At 37.3% G+C, this 15,279-nt stretch overlaps 1 protein-coding gene across 1 annotated transcript; it reads left to right on the top strand.

The window, feature by feature from the left end:
- The first annotated feature begins 2,566 nt into the window (after window positions 1-2,566).
- Window positions 2,567-7,541, top strand: LOC311290069 (uncharacterized protein). Its single transcript, XM_084408366.1, has 3 exons — window positions 2,567-2,634; window positions 3,299-3,423; window positions 6,447-7,541. Exons 2-3 carry the CDS (start codon window positions 3,339-3,341, stop codon window positions 7,352-7,354), a joined length of 993 nt encoding a protein of 330 aa, XP_084264492.1. The 5' UTR covers window positions 2,567-2,634; window positions 3,299-3,338; the 3' UTR covers window positions 7,355-7,541.
- The last annotated feature ends 7,738 nt before the right edge of the window (window positions 7,542-15,279 follow it).

Raw genomic sequence — 15,279 nt, 5'->3', positions numbered from 1 at the left:
GTGATGTCGATGCTGAAACTATATCTTGGAGGTCTATCTGAAACTGCTTTGTCAACCGCTTCCTCGTTTGATTTTACGTGTCTCTTATGCAACACAGCAAACGGTTCTGCAGAATCAGGAATGTCTCTGTCCTCTTGCTAACTAGACTGTCAACCCTCCTCTTCAGGGTCCCACACCATCTAGGGCACCCGTCCCATGGGTCGCCTCAAAGAAGTCCCATGTCCCAGCAGTGAATCCTTGTCTGAACAGCCAAGCACAAAACAAGTAAAACATTTTCTCACTGTTTATACTGAGCACAAGGGAATCAATTGACAATCACCAAAAGGTCATCATTTATTTGGCGTCCCAACTTCCCCAAAACCAACAAAACGCAAAGGAGAGTCTATATTTTTCCAAACAGCTCACTACCAGCCTAGTTTCTTCCCTCACTCTCCCTTCAGCCGTGCACCTTGCCACTCCCCTAACTATCCGAAGTATATGTGTAACTGTAAGTGGGTCGAGTAGAAGCGGTCACCCGGATGGGATTGAGGTTTAGGGGGGCGAGTGTAACCGCCGTAAGCCAGTAGTCGCTGTGCTAGTAAACCTCACTCACTTGATCTCAAGAAGCACTCTAGAGGCTGTGGTTTTTAGTCTCCTTGAGATCGCCCCACCTAAGTTGGACCGGTTACACAGGCCTCTCTCAAGGGGGTAGTCGGCATGTACTCCACTGCTACGTCTTCCACCACTCAAACGCCGATCAGAGCTCATTGAAAGATCTTCAGGTGCCCCCAACACAGATCGATCTGAAAGAACCTCAGACCCTCTCCTGGTCTGCAGCATTCCTCTGCTTTCTGGTACGGCGACCCTCAGATGATGACTTCAAGGTCTCCTGGGCGGCTGACATTATTGTTGTATTACAGAGGCAAAGGTTGTTAAGTGTGGAATATTGTGGAACAAGACACTAATAGAATGTGTGCAGGTCAATATTTGAAAATTGAACACAGTATTTTTCTGCAAGTCAGTCAAGTCCATTTTTGACTGGTACATCGGAGGGGTTACTAGAGAAAGGTGATATAAATAGGTTGATTTTTATTATTCAGTATTTTAGATCTTAGTCTATATATTTTGAGCTTGAATCGATTTGTGTTGTCATCGTTGATGGGGGAAATGTGCAAGATTGATCTCTGAAAGCTGCATCTACCACAAGTTTTTTTTTTTTTTAATGTTCAGACTTCATTATTGTACTGTTAACAGTTTTATCAACCTTGCAGTTTGGTGATGAGAATTTTTAAAATAATGGTCATGTTATCCACCATACCGTATATGTTGTACATTGTATTTAATGGCTAAAATTGAGAAAAAAATTAATCAGTTTTATAGAGACATCAATAGCAGTATTGGTATCAGCGTTACTGGCCTTCTTTCATAAAAAGATACTGCAAAATTATACCCCAGAAAAAAACTTTGCAGTGAAGAAGAAAAAAAAAAAAAAACTGCATCAAAGGGCCTGTTTACACAGCACCGTTTCCAACTAAAAACGTTTTAAGCATATCGTTGACGTGTAAACGTACCCTAAAAGAAAGATTGCACACTCAAGTATGAGTTCACGTAAAAAAAAAAAAAAAATCTTTATTTACTTACTGTTACAGAAACAAAGTTCCAGTCTTGAGCAGCAAATGTTACAAATATACATTATTAAGTGTTCCATAGATGTGGAGTTCTGTGGACAACTATACATTAACAAAATATTACATTAAAATTAAACAAACCTTACATTAACTGATGTGTTAATATTTAATGCTGTGTCAGAGTATTTGATGCTGTCCCACTGAAACACCAATAGCTTTCTATTTGTCTGTCTCTGTTGTATATTTTTAATAACCTCCATTTGTCATTTAAAAACCCCTTCTCACCCCCTTTTTTATTTATTTTTTGTTGTGATTCTGACATGAGTTTGTTTAGGGCTCAAAATGGTCAGAAGTTTCTCTTTACCCCTACAAGCAATGTGAAAGCAGATGTTCAAATATACATCTGTCTGAAGCAACACTAGTCACTCCAAAAGACTGGAAAGAGCTGTAACGACACATGCTGACCTTGAGAAAAGATTGATGAAAATGCACTGCAATAAAAAACCTTATATGGAGGTCAGATCATGTTACACATACACCTGTATTGTGCATACTAATTTGGATTGCACAATTGTAACTATATACATTTAGGATACATTTATTTGTTTTTGAATAATCTGGTATAATTTATAGACAAACATTTTTTGTATGACAGTAGTAGTTTATGCAATGGCAATAGAAAATGCATCAAACAAAAATGACAAAATGGATTGTGAAATAAACCCAATAATAATAATTAAAAAATAAATGGCAAACCTCATGACTTGTTAGACAGAATCTCAAATATTAGATGTGTTACAAACACTTTCATACGCAGTTATTTTCAGCACACAATTAGACATGTATTTAAATGTTTTTATTACTCTGAATTCTTCTGTTATGTTTTATTATTTATATGTGTGTGTTTTTTGTGTGTAATTTCCATGCACATTTTAGCGTGTGAACAGGACTTTTATGATGGTGCGGCGAAGTGACGTCATGTGGCTGCGCCGCGCTCCTGCAACTGTTGTGATTTGGCTGAAGAAAGGTTAGTGTTTTAAATCGTTTAAATAGATGCAAACCATTCAGTGTATTTTATAGTTTTTGTAAGCGATCTAAAGGTAATTATGTATTATTGAATGTAACACTGTAATGCTTTATCTAAAGTTAATGTACGTTATTGCTTGTGAGTAAAGTGCATCCGCAATTGAAAAGGAGCGTCTAATTTTGCTCCCAATAACGCGAATCAGTTCGTAAACGCGAATGTGGTGAGTGGTAAATAGTGATGAGAGAAACGGATGTTTTTTTATTTTATTTTATTGAATTGAATTTAACCGATGACACACACTGACGTCATCTGCTGGTTTAAACAGTGTAAATGCAATAAGAACAACAAACAAACATGAGTAATGACAACTTTAACCAAACCAACTGCAAATGTTTTCATGAAAGAGTAATCTATTAAATATAATATATACATAATTAAACACCAACTATAAATCATACCTTCAGTGTATAATTTTGAGATTTGAGATTTATTTATTTTTATTTTTTTTTATTTTTTTTTGCTTTATCAGGTGATTTAAGTCCATTAACTCTCACTCTGACTTTCTTACCAGTGAACTGAACTACTGAACTAGATCTGATTTAGACGCACACAGATTTAGTGTGGATTTATTTTTATTTCTGTTAATTATTCTCATCTTAAACAGGACAAACAGAAAAACTCCTTGTGAAGCGACTGTTATAAAGATGGCGTTTATTAAAGAGGAGATTGAAGACGTGAAGATTGATGAAACATTCAGAGTGAAACAAGAAGAAACTGAGACACAAACAGGTTGGTTTATTTGATCTTTATTAAAATGTCCAGCTCTACAGAAATGAATGAAATATGAGTGTCCTAAATAAAGTGGGTTTATTTGACATGTAGCGGTCAGACATGAGATCACATGACCAGACAAACACTAATGCAAGTATAATACCTTCAAGTGAACCTAAGAAATTATTACTTTCCAAAATATAAACACACACAAACAACTAAACATAACATTTTTCTTTTCTTATTTGTTAAACAGTGGTTTACTGAACAAATTGTGGCTTTAAATAAATGTAATTATAATAAATTTTCTTAAAGGGATAGTTCACCCTAAATGAGAATTCTGTCATCATTTATTCAACCTCAAGTCTCTTTGATTACCAACATTCTTCAAAATATCTTCCTTTGCATTCAGCAGACGAAAGAAATGCATACAGGTTTGGAACAACTTGAGTGAATGATGACAGTATTTTCTTTTATGTACAAACTGTCCCTTTAAGGATAAAAATCTATCTCAGCTAATGCTGTAAAACTACACAAGGAGCCATATTACTACAATATTAAAGGCTAAAGTTCCAGTAAAGAAAGCATTTGAATTCACTAGGGCTGTAACGATTCCTCGATTAAAGTCGAGTAGTCGATTTAAAAAAATCCTCGATTGCAGTTTACCTACAAGTGGGTGGTTGACGTGAACTCAAATCCAAAGTGGAAAAAAAAATATTTCTAAAATGTATGTCAAATGTCTTATAATTATATTGCTTAATATGTGAATAACTCAAAACTAAATGTGTCCCTTTCTAATTCCTTATTTATTTAGCATTTTATTAACTTTTTTGTGTGGTAGTCCCAAATATTGTCCACCGGTGTGACAACATTTTTTATGTTAATATTTAATTCAGAGATTGTGTGACAGATAAGACAAATATGCACAATCCTTATCAATTTGTCCTTATTACATTCCCACATCAAAAGTAACCAATAAAAATTCACAATCATGTTATTATCCCACTATAAGATGTACACATAGGGACTTTACCCAAACGCCTGGATTATATTCATTATAATTAGTATAAAACCTAATGAAGCTTCAATCCATCCTTATATGTGCATAGTGATGATATCATTATTATACTATTCAACACCTTTTACATAAATTTGTGCATTTAAAGGCCTTTTCCACTTATAATTCAGTTTGTCACACCATTGGACAACAAAAAGTACCGGTATGCCCCTGTTTTGTACAAAGTCACATTTATTATTTCTTGTTCAAATAATTTAAAAAAATCATTAAAATAAAGTTACAACTTCAAGTTCAAATGTGTTTTGTACAATAAAGTCAGAAGAAAGAAGAAGAAACGATGCGTGTGGAATCTGCCTAACAAACATCGATTTCATTGGCCTTTTTATGCAGTGGTATTACGCAACAAGGAAGTGTATACAAACTGGATACCACTGTTTTCAGCGGAATCTGAGAAATGCGGCAAACAAGACCGCACCTCTCTATCATTAACAGTTTTTAAGATAATTACACATATGTAAAAGTATGCAATTTTGGGCGGTATCGCCTAATCTGTCCCCATAACATTTATATTCATATCCCATTGAAATGTGCGATCTCAAGAGCTTAAAACCATAGACAGTATATAAACTGGACACAGCGACCCCATTGGATTCAACGGAGACAAGTGAAGTCAGTTGGAGGCACTCACTTCCTGATGGCTGAGCGTACTGTGCAGACTCAAACTGAGCTTGAGGACGTAGATGTGACGTGAGCAACCCGTCTGTCTTCTAGTAGCTGTGCCAAGAGAAATCTGAATCATTCCCTTCCGAAACTTGCAGAGACGGAGAGCGTGAGTAGGAGGTGTCCATGAGCTAGGAGCAGGAGAAACTTTTGCTAAGTTTTCTGATGAATTATTTGATCATTTTGCCTCCACGTCCCCCCGATTGCCCGCGAGCTTCTCCTCCTGTCCATACGGTAATCTCTCTACTGTGCGACAGAGAGTCGCGTGGTTATGACGCAATCGTTAGCCTATTTTTTACAAAAACTGCTTCTACGGGGCCATAACGTAAGATACAAGGTAATGGAGCCTTTTATACATTTTCGTGTTTCTTTTGAAATAAATAATGGACAAATGGAGTCTTAACGCCTCAGATGTAAAGTTATTTGCTGTCAAAGTGACGCCAATATGAATGGGAGTCAATGGAATGCTAACAGCAGGTGGGGGTCCGCTAGCCAATGGCGGCGCCCGGGGAAGCTTCAATATTTTATGAAACCCTGCCCCCCTGGTTTTAACACGTTGAAGGCCTTTCTCAAACTAAACATCTTTCCATATATTTCATTTCTGGAAGCCAGGCTAAATGAGGAAGCACTGTTACTGAATTCAGATATCAAATACAGACAGAGAATACATGAAAAGAACATTTTAGTAATCAGACGTAACTGCTATAACAAAGTAAATTCTTATAAGCCTAGAGAAGTCATTCAACTCGTGATATTTAGAAGGAAAAATATTGATTAATACCTTGATTATCACTCATTAGACAGACATTGAAGCAGCAGTGGATTCCAGAAGCCACCCCTTCAGTGCTGATTGAGACACACCAATAGGCAAGACATTGAAGGTGCTAAATTGCCAGCAGAATCTTGATATCTCGAACAGTGTGGCCATTGCGAGGGTTTAAATTAATGTCATAAAGGTAAAATGGGAAATCCAGGATTTTCTAAGTGCATTGTCTGATGAAGATCACATTGGTGTTGTAGGTTTGGTCATGGGGTCATGAATATGGCTACTGTAATTCAGGGTCAGAAAGCCACAAGCTGGCAACAGGAAGTGAAGCACATACAACAGATTATGAAACAGTCCTCCTATAGTGATCCACTTAAATGCATGTGTGACGATGGGAACGTAGTACTTGAGCCTGTTATCGCTGTTTACAGCTACGTATATTTTTGGTTTTTATGCTTTACATGTATAAATGTTTTGATGTCTGTTGCTTTCTGCCATTAGCTGGAGTTAACATATATTTGTCTTTATTTGCCTTAGACCTGATGGCGCTGAAAGAGGAGAGTCGAGATCTGAATGAGAAACACATTGATTTCATAACTGAAGAAACATCTTTTAGTTGCTCAGAGACTGAAAAGACTTCCTCAGAAAATAGAGCTGAAGACACAGGAACTAGAAGTCAGTTCATCTGCGTACAGTGTGGAAAGTCTTTCAAAAAAAATGGAAACCTTAAAGTCCACATGAGAATTCACACCGGAGAGAAGCCTTTCACCTGCCAACAGTGTGGAAAGAGTTTTTATCAACATGGAAACTTTAAAGTCCACATGAGGATTCACACCGGAGAGAAGCCGTTCACATGTAATCAGTGTGGAAAGAGTTTCGCACATAAAGGAACCCTTTATGCTCACATGATCGTTCACACTGGAGAGAGCGCTTACACCTGCAAACTGTGTGGAAAAACTTTGAATCGAAAAGGTAATCTTAAGGCTCACATGAGAGTTCACACTGGAGAGAAACCTTTCTCGTGTGGTCAGTGTGGGAAATGTTTCGCCCGTAAAGAAACCCTTATTCAGCACATGAAGCTTCACTTAAGAGCGAACTGCTTTACATGTCATCAGTGTGGGACGAGCTTTAAGGACCGGAAACGCCTTAAACGCCATGTAAAAACTCACATTGGACAGAAGCCTTTTATGTGCCATCACTGTGGAATAACTTGCACAAACACAGGAAACCTCAATACTCACATGAGAGTTCACACCGGAGAGAAACCTTACGCCTGCCAACAGTGTGGAAAGAGCTTCCCGCGAAAAGAAAGTCTGAAGAGTCACATGAGACTTCACACTGGAGAGAAACCTTACACCTGTCCTCAGTGTGGAAAGAGCTTCACACATAAAGGAACCCGTTACACCCACATGAGAACACACACTGAAAAGAGGACTTATCTTTAGTGCGTTTCACGGATAAAATAGATCTGAAAAGTAATTTGCAAACTCATTCTGGAAAGAAATTGCAGTGTTATGCGTCTTTTACTCTCTATTTCTGAGCATTTGATGCTTTGTATTGATTTTCTATGAATTGATTATGTAATTGCCATGATTTATTTACCCTAATTATAAATTGTTAGGTTTTAATTTATTCTGATTTACTCTGAAATTATTAACTCTAGTAGATTATGTTGGATCCATTGTTACTGCAAATCTGCGTCAGGTTAGTAATGGACTAAAGTTCAGTTTTGAGTGGAGAATTGGGCACGCCAACTGTGATTTTACTCTTGGCATTGGATCAAGTGTACTTGGACTGTAAAACCTAGAGAAAGTGTACATGGGAAACCATGGCATGACCAAACCAAAGCTACTATCATAGAAAGTATTATTGGTGGGCTGTAGTAGGTCTGACTTGAGATAGTGTTTCTTTATTCAAGTGTATACGGATCTATGGGGACTAAATAAAATAATTTTAGAGAAAGCAAGCCTTGGAGTGGCCATCTATATGTAAATAGCTGCATTTCCACTGTCAGGCCAATGTGAGCCAGGGCTTTAAAGGGATAGTTCACCCAAAAATGAAAATTCTGTCATCATTTACTCACCCTCAAGTTGTTCCAAACCTGTATGACTTTCTTTCTTCTCCTGAACACATAAGAAGATATTTTAAAAAAGGTTGGTAATTAAACAGTTGCTGGTTCCCATTGACTTCCATAGTATTTTTTTTTCCTACTATGGAAGTCAATGGGAACCAGCAACTGTTTAATTACCAACCTTTTTTAAAATATCTTCTTATGTGTTCAGGAGAAGAAAGAAAGTCATACAGGTTTGGAACAACTTGAGGGTGAGTAAATTATTTCAATTTTGGGTGAACTATCCCTTTAAATAGGCCGTGCTAATAAGTTTGGACCTGTAGCACTGAGCCGAAAACCATGCTGCGTTTCCACCGTCAAGCCACTAAAATGCTTAACTAAAACCCACCCGTAACACGCCTCTCTGGATCAACATCACACAAACCCATCATTTCACCAAAAAAATGGAAGTTTTATCAGACAACTAATCAGAAAGAAATCACTGGAAACTAGTGAGATCGCAAAACAAACATGATTAAAGCGACCGTTTGCTGGCATTTTTGTTTTTACTTACCAAACATCGATGTTTTACCACAAGTTTACAATAAAAAGTGATACATTGATCACAGTGAATTAATTTGTGTCAAGATTGCACATTAGTCACACAGAAATAAAGTGGTTTACTGTTATTTTACAAAAGAAAGAGGACACACAGCCTACTTTTTCAGTCACGTCTGTTTTAGTTTATTTGCAGTCACAGGACAGTAGCGATGGTTTAAATCACATTTAGAAACAATGATAGTTTCTACAAATACGCCACCAAAAATACAACCTGAGGAGCTTTAGCACTCTCTCCCAATACAGTTATATTTTCAGCCAGAGAAACAGATGAAGCTTTTGAAAAACTGAGTTGATTTATTAAAGAGACATTTTACAGATAAAATAAAAACATGATTGTGATAGCTTATATAATTTTTCTGATTTCTTCAAGCGGTCATAAATACCATGTTATGGTAATGGTTACCATGCAATATCTTTTGCATCGCGGAGAAATATTTCTGCCTTTTACGGTGATCAGAATCCACATCGGATCACAAACATGAAAAGTAAGTTTGAGCTAAAATGATCTTAAAAGTCTTTAATGCTGATGTTTGCTGGTATATGAAATCATCCACTAGCACGCCCGCTTTTGGCCCAACAGTGGAAACGCGGATAATTACCTCTGTCCAGTTACTGGGGTGGGTCTGAAGCCGAAAACCTTATTCGGAAAGACACGGATTATGGCTTCAAAACGAGTAATGAACAATATTCTGACACTAGCCGCGTTTCAATTACCCTTAAAATTTAGCAAATTGAAAATACTCCCAATGGAAACAAGTCAATTTTGCTAAAACACCCATATATCGCAAAAAATTTAGTTTCTTAGGCAATCCGAAGGAGGAATATTTAGCAAAACTGGAGTGCGTAGAAGTCGATCATTCTTTAAAGATGGACGCGGTATGTTTGGACAAAAAAAGAGATAATACTTTAGTCTTTAATAAAGAACTGACAACTTTGACTACATTTGTTTATGACGCCGCCGTTGTTTATGCTCACTGGGAAACACGAAGCTAATGTTATCTTGCTATTATCGCGTCCTTGTATGGGAGCTATAGTTATAACTAGGGATGAGCGAGTACAGCATTATCTGTATCTGTATCTGTATCTGTTAACCATATGAATTATCTGTATCTGTATCTGTACTCGGACTGGGTGGGGCCTAACCCGGAAGTGGGTGGGATTTAACCCGGAAGTGGGTTGGGTTGTCTTGAAATGGGCGGGGCTTTAACCGGTATGTTATTTTAAGCATGCAATTGATATGGGTTGATCAGAAATTGTTATATTTATTGCTGATTAGAAAACTATTTACATGACAGCATCAGCATTGAGCTTCAGATCAATGGTTTTGATCACGATAACAAACGAACTACAGAACAAGTTTTGCAACAATGAATACAACACATGCAGTTGCAATTATGAAGTAAAATGTAATGAACAAGAGTTTTCATCTCAACTAGGGCTGGGTGATATGGACCAAAAGTCATATCCCGATATATTTAGGCTGAATTTCGATATATGATATATATAGGCTATCCCAATATTTTTTTATTTTTCATGTTTTATTTTTTTCAAAATTTGTTGACACACACACAAGTACTGTCCCCCTTTACTTAACATAAATTGTAAGAATATGACTAATAGTAAAGACTAGTACTAATAAACATTGGTCTATGCTAAAGGTATTAAATAGCAGTCCCAAACTAGTTTTTGTTAATACAATGTTGGTATGAGCCACCACAGTCATTTAAAAATATAAAAAAATAACACAAAGAAAAATAGTGGCATTTTGGGGTTAATATTGAAACGACAGTTACCATGGTGAATACACAATACTAACAAGAACTGTTAATGAAACATGGAAACTGCTCCTGGTGAATAGAATGAGAATTATACCTGCATTACTTTTATTTCGTGTAATTTACAACGTAACGGCGTTGCATGCTCGTAGTTTATTTTGCCCTAAGTGAGGCGATACATAGCGCGCGCCGCCGCATTTGCGCGTGCAATTGAGTGTGCGCTACTACGACTACAGTATAACGGCTGACAGGACAAGAAAGTCCGTTTTTCTGAGGTGAAAGACTTTATTTCATGTTATAACATAACATGCTCTAAACACGCACGCAAAGTGGAAAAGGAGGGGCGGGGGCGCGGGGAGCAGTGCAGAGAGCTCCGGGTCAGCTTGCTTGGAGCAAGGATCACAGCGCAAATTTGAACTATATTGATATATGCGATATGGTCTAATTCCATATCGCATTTAAAAAAAAAAATATATATATATATATATATTCTTTATATCGATATATCGCCCAGCCCTAATCTCAACATAACTTTCTTTTTTTTTTTTTATCCGAGCACAGATATTGACTCGTATTACTCGTATAATACTCGTACTCGACAAAAGTGCTTTATCCGTACCGGATACTCGTTTCAGCCGAGTATCCGGCTCAACTCTAGTTATAACCTCAGGTGACGAAACGATTTTAAGATAATGTTTCTCTTTTTCTGCATTCTGTTCTGCAATATATAAAAGCATTTATCTAACTTGGCGACATTACACATTGAATGAAGTATCAGTAAAACTTTTCTTTGTTTGAAAATCAGTGGAAACCAGGAGATGATGGTAACTAGTGTCAGCTGGTCTCCATTTGCACCAAGAAGAGAGAGAACAAAAAAGACACCAAAACATTGCACATATAATAATAATAATAAAAAATTACACCTGGGACTTAAATATAAATTCAACTTTATTAAACATGTACACATAATATAAATATAAAAAACGCATACACAATACAAATATAAATACACACAGCTAGATACAAGCATGAAATTTGGCACAGATACTCTCTAAGGGCCACTATTTTGGAAAAAGGTGTTGGCCACTAAAAAATTCAATATGGCGCCCATTTTTCAAGATGGCCGCCATTGCTAGTCAATGCTTATTATATCAATTATTCTAACAGTGACTCTAAAGGACATGTTAATGGAAAAAGATGCTTGTCCTTCAAAAATTCAAGATGGCCGCCATTTTGAAAGATAGCCATCGTTCCTGTTGAATATTAATTATTTAAATTGTTCAAATGGTGATGCAAGCATAAAATTAGGCAGAAATACTCTTCAAGGAACACTCTTTTGGTAAAAGGTATGTGCCACTCAAAAGTTCAGGATGGCAACCATTTTCAAGATGGCCACCATTTCTGTCAAATAAGTCATAATGTCTGCTTTGTCTGCCTCCTCTCCTTTGACCTGAAAAAAGCAGGGTGGATGTTGGTGAAAGAGTCAGGAAATTCTGGAACAGACTTGACTCTTTCTGGACCAAACCTAAGCTGCCGACGCTCTTCACCACTGTTGTCCTTTGTCAGATGCTGAAATACAGAGACACTGGTGTAGCAGTTGTTGAAGAAGGATTGTGGTCAATGTTGTCCATGACAGCAGTGGTGAACAGCCCTTTCCGTAGTATCGGTGGACAGACCACACCCTCCTCAACATACTTGCTGACTGTGGCATCTCCCAGTTGAGCTGATATGTGACCCCGCCTGTGAAACCCCGGCTAAAGTCGCAGAATCGAATTGAGTTAACGAGCGTCAAAGTAGTCATAGCCATAAAAATGACAAAAATAGTCCATGTGTGTTTATTGCTGTAAATGATAGATTATACCAATGGTTTTGAGATGCAATACTTACATTTTCATTTATAACATGATAAATACTGAAATTAATGATTTTATTGACACTACGTTATACTTTTACGAAAAAAAAAAAAAAAAAAACGGCCGTGGGCTTCCTAAACATTGATTTCAATCGTCTCTGGGTTTATTTCGCGCAACAACACTGCTGATTCGTATATCATTCGGTTCAGGAACTTCTTTTCTGTGTCTTTTCTATTAGAAAGAGTAAAAACAGACTTTAATATCAATCCGCGAGCGGTAATCAGGTCAACACAATGAAAAATAAAGTGAGAGATTTAAGGCGGGTTTAGATGTCTGTGGTGATTTTTTTTTTTTTTTTTTTTTTTTCTTGTCATAGTCAATATTTTAAGAACTGCTTATTTGTTTTGTAGCTTAGTATTCTGCCAATAATATTAAACTTATTTTAAGGACATTTTTGGCCTACTACGTGTTATTTGCTGGATGGTAACGTTAATGCGTTGTTTTGACATCTGACATGGCCATGGCTTCGCCAAAGTATGAACAGGAACGGAAAATAGCTTCTTGCTTAAACAGCTTGCTTGATATTAATCTCGGTGGACTTGCCCCAAATTATGATTTAACCGGTTTTATTGCAGATTATTTTCTGGAGGATGAACAGGACACATTCTTTGACGAAACTGACGAGGAATTTGACGTTAAGTTTTTGTTGTTATTTTTTTATGCTAAATATGTAAATGTATACTGTCAGTGTTCAGCCAATGTAATGCTAACACATATCTGTGATGCAAAAATAGTGGATTTAAATGTTTATTACATTTGTTGATTGGGATTGAGTCAATTTAAATTAATTACGTTTATGGCATGATGTTTGTTTCATTACACTCTGAATTGAAGTCTGCTTACCACCTATACTAGGCTGTTTCTTGTTCCTATGCCCTCCCCTCAATTAATCAGATCCAGTCTGACTAAACTGAAAAAATATTTTCAGATATTTTCATATAAAATGCTTCATTATCCATCTTAAATGTGGAATTAAACCCACTTCCCATCCTTGCATGTTACGCAATCATGTTTTTAGGTATCTCGCTTTGAATTGAAAAAAAATTATCTTTGCTTTTTGAGGCAGTGACCAACATGATGAGGAGGACAAGCCAGTTTTGGTGATTGAACCCCAAGCTATTTGTCTGGCGAACATGAAGAGGGAACACCAGCAAGAAGAATTTGCTTCGAATGCTGGAAGTCCAGATGTGAAACTGAAAATCAGTTTCTCTTGCAACTGCAAGTATTTCAATGGGGAAAAGGAGGGAGAGTTACTGTCACTCAGGATGAGTCATTTGGAGATGTTAAAGGGATAGTTCACCCAAAAATGATTTACTTATACTCACCCTCATGTTATTCCAATCCTGTATAAGTTTCTTGCTTCTGTTTAACAAAAAATACGATATTTTAATGAATGTTGGTAACCAGACAGTTGGCGGCACCTATGGAAGTAATTGTTGCTACGATCAAGCTCTTGTGGTACCCCCATTCGTTTTTATGGTTTTAGCTTTTGGACATGCACATCATAATAAATAGACCTGTTTTACAAAACTTTAAGAATTTTTCCACTGATGTGTCATATATCACTAATCTCAGCTTTAATGTGTTGTATGGCACATATGCAGGATAACTATGGATCAAATGTGTTGCAGTTTTAACAAATAGCCTATTTTTGAATTGGAATTTCTCAAAAATATGATTTTCTGAGCCCGAATTTGAGCAAATCTTTGACATGGCCTTACTCAGTCAATATTAAAGATATCAAGGTTATATTTTCACAGAATGTTCTTTACATTGTGTAGGATGATTTTATGTAGAAAACATTGAAGCACAAAAAAATGACTTTAGCTGGGTTTTCACAAGCAGGGTCACATATCTCCAGCACCCGGTCAAATGAGATACTCATACCATGTTCATGCAGCATTTCAACCAGGCTTCTCTTCCTTGTTTTGGTGAACACAGACATACCAGTGTATACTAGGAATGGAGTTTCTCTATCTTTGGAATGTCTGTGGGCAGCTGCTCCCTCTTTGTACCGGGAGAAGCAGTTGTACTGCAAGAAGTTGTGCAATAGCCTGGGCAGTCTGTGAAGTTCCAAATCTCAGCTGCGATTTGATGTCAACTCCATGTTCTACCATACCAATAAATTGCAGGAGAGATGGGGGGATGGCCTCTTTGATACATCCCTCATGGAATGTTCCATCAAATCTGGACTGATGATCCAGAATATGCCTTCTCAGGATTTTTGCAGCCTTGCCCATGATAAGTGCCTCTGAGTCTTCAGACGCTTGAGAGAGAGCCAAGCCAACATCTTTCTGGAAAGCCAGGAGCACATCTCTGCCCTGTTTGTGAGCCAACAGCTTTTCCTTTAGTCTAGTAGAGTTAACTGTAGGGGAATGTACACCCAGTTAACCTAGACGCTGCTGGTACAGGTTGCACATATCTGCGAGACGGAAGGCGGAAGGACCATCAGAATTGAGACTGGCTCTTTCTGAACTGGTCACCTATATTGTTGAAACCATAGGAAAGATGGCTGGTTGAACCATTTCACTCTGTGACTCTTTCTCAAGCCTTCTGAGGTGGAGTTTCTCTCTGTTGTAAAGATGAATGAGACACAAATGATGGTATTTCAGCTCCTGTGCAATGGCATCAGCACCACTTAGTTGAGAAAATAATTTAGCATCATTCAGTGTTTGTGCACATTCATGTAGTCTGTCATTCAGGTGCATTCTCATTACCTGACGTAGGTCAGATTCAGGAGATATCTTATCACAAAGAAAGCAAACCTGACCATCTAGACTTTTCTGCATCATGGTTCTGCAACGCTTTGTTTGGCCTTCATCTATCTCACTACATTGAGAAGGAACCAAACGAAGTATCACTACAATTGTTGACTTCGGTTCAACAACACAAAGTTACTTCGTGCCCAGAAGCAACAATCCAATGCTCAAAGTAGCTTCTATACCACCACCTTCATCCAGTCGTTCCAGGTCCAGGGTCATTGGCATTTTGTTCATCTTGTGAAAGAGTGG

Source organism: Rutilus rutilus (assembly GCF_951802725.1).
Source record: "Rutilus rutilus genome assembly, chromosome: 4".
NCBI classification, from domain to species: Eukaryota; Metazoa; Chordata; class Actinopteri; order Cypriniformes; family Leuciscidae; genus Rutilus; species Rutilus rutilus.
The sequence above is the reverse complement of the archived record's forward strand: the minus strand, read 5'-3'. Positions and strand labels throughout refer to the sequence as shown.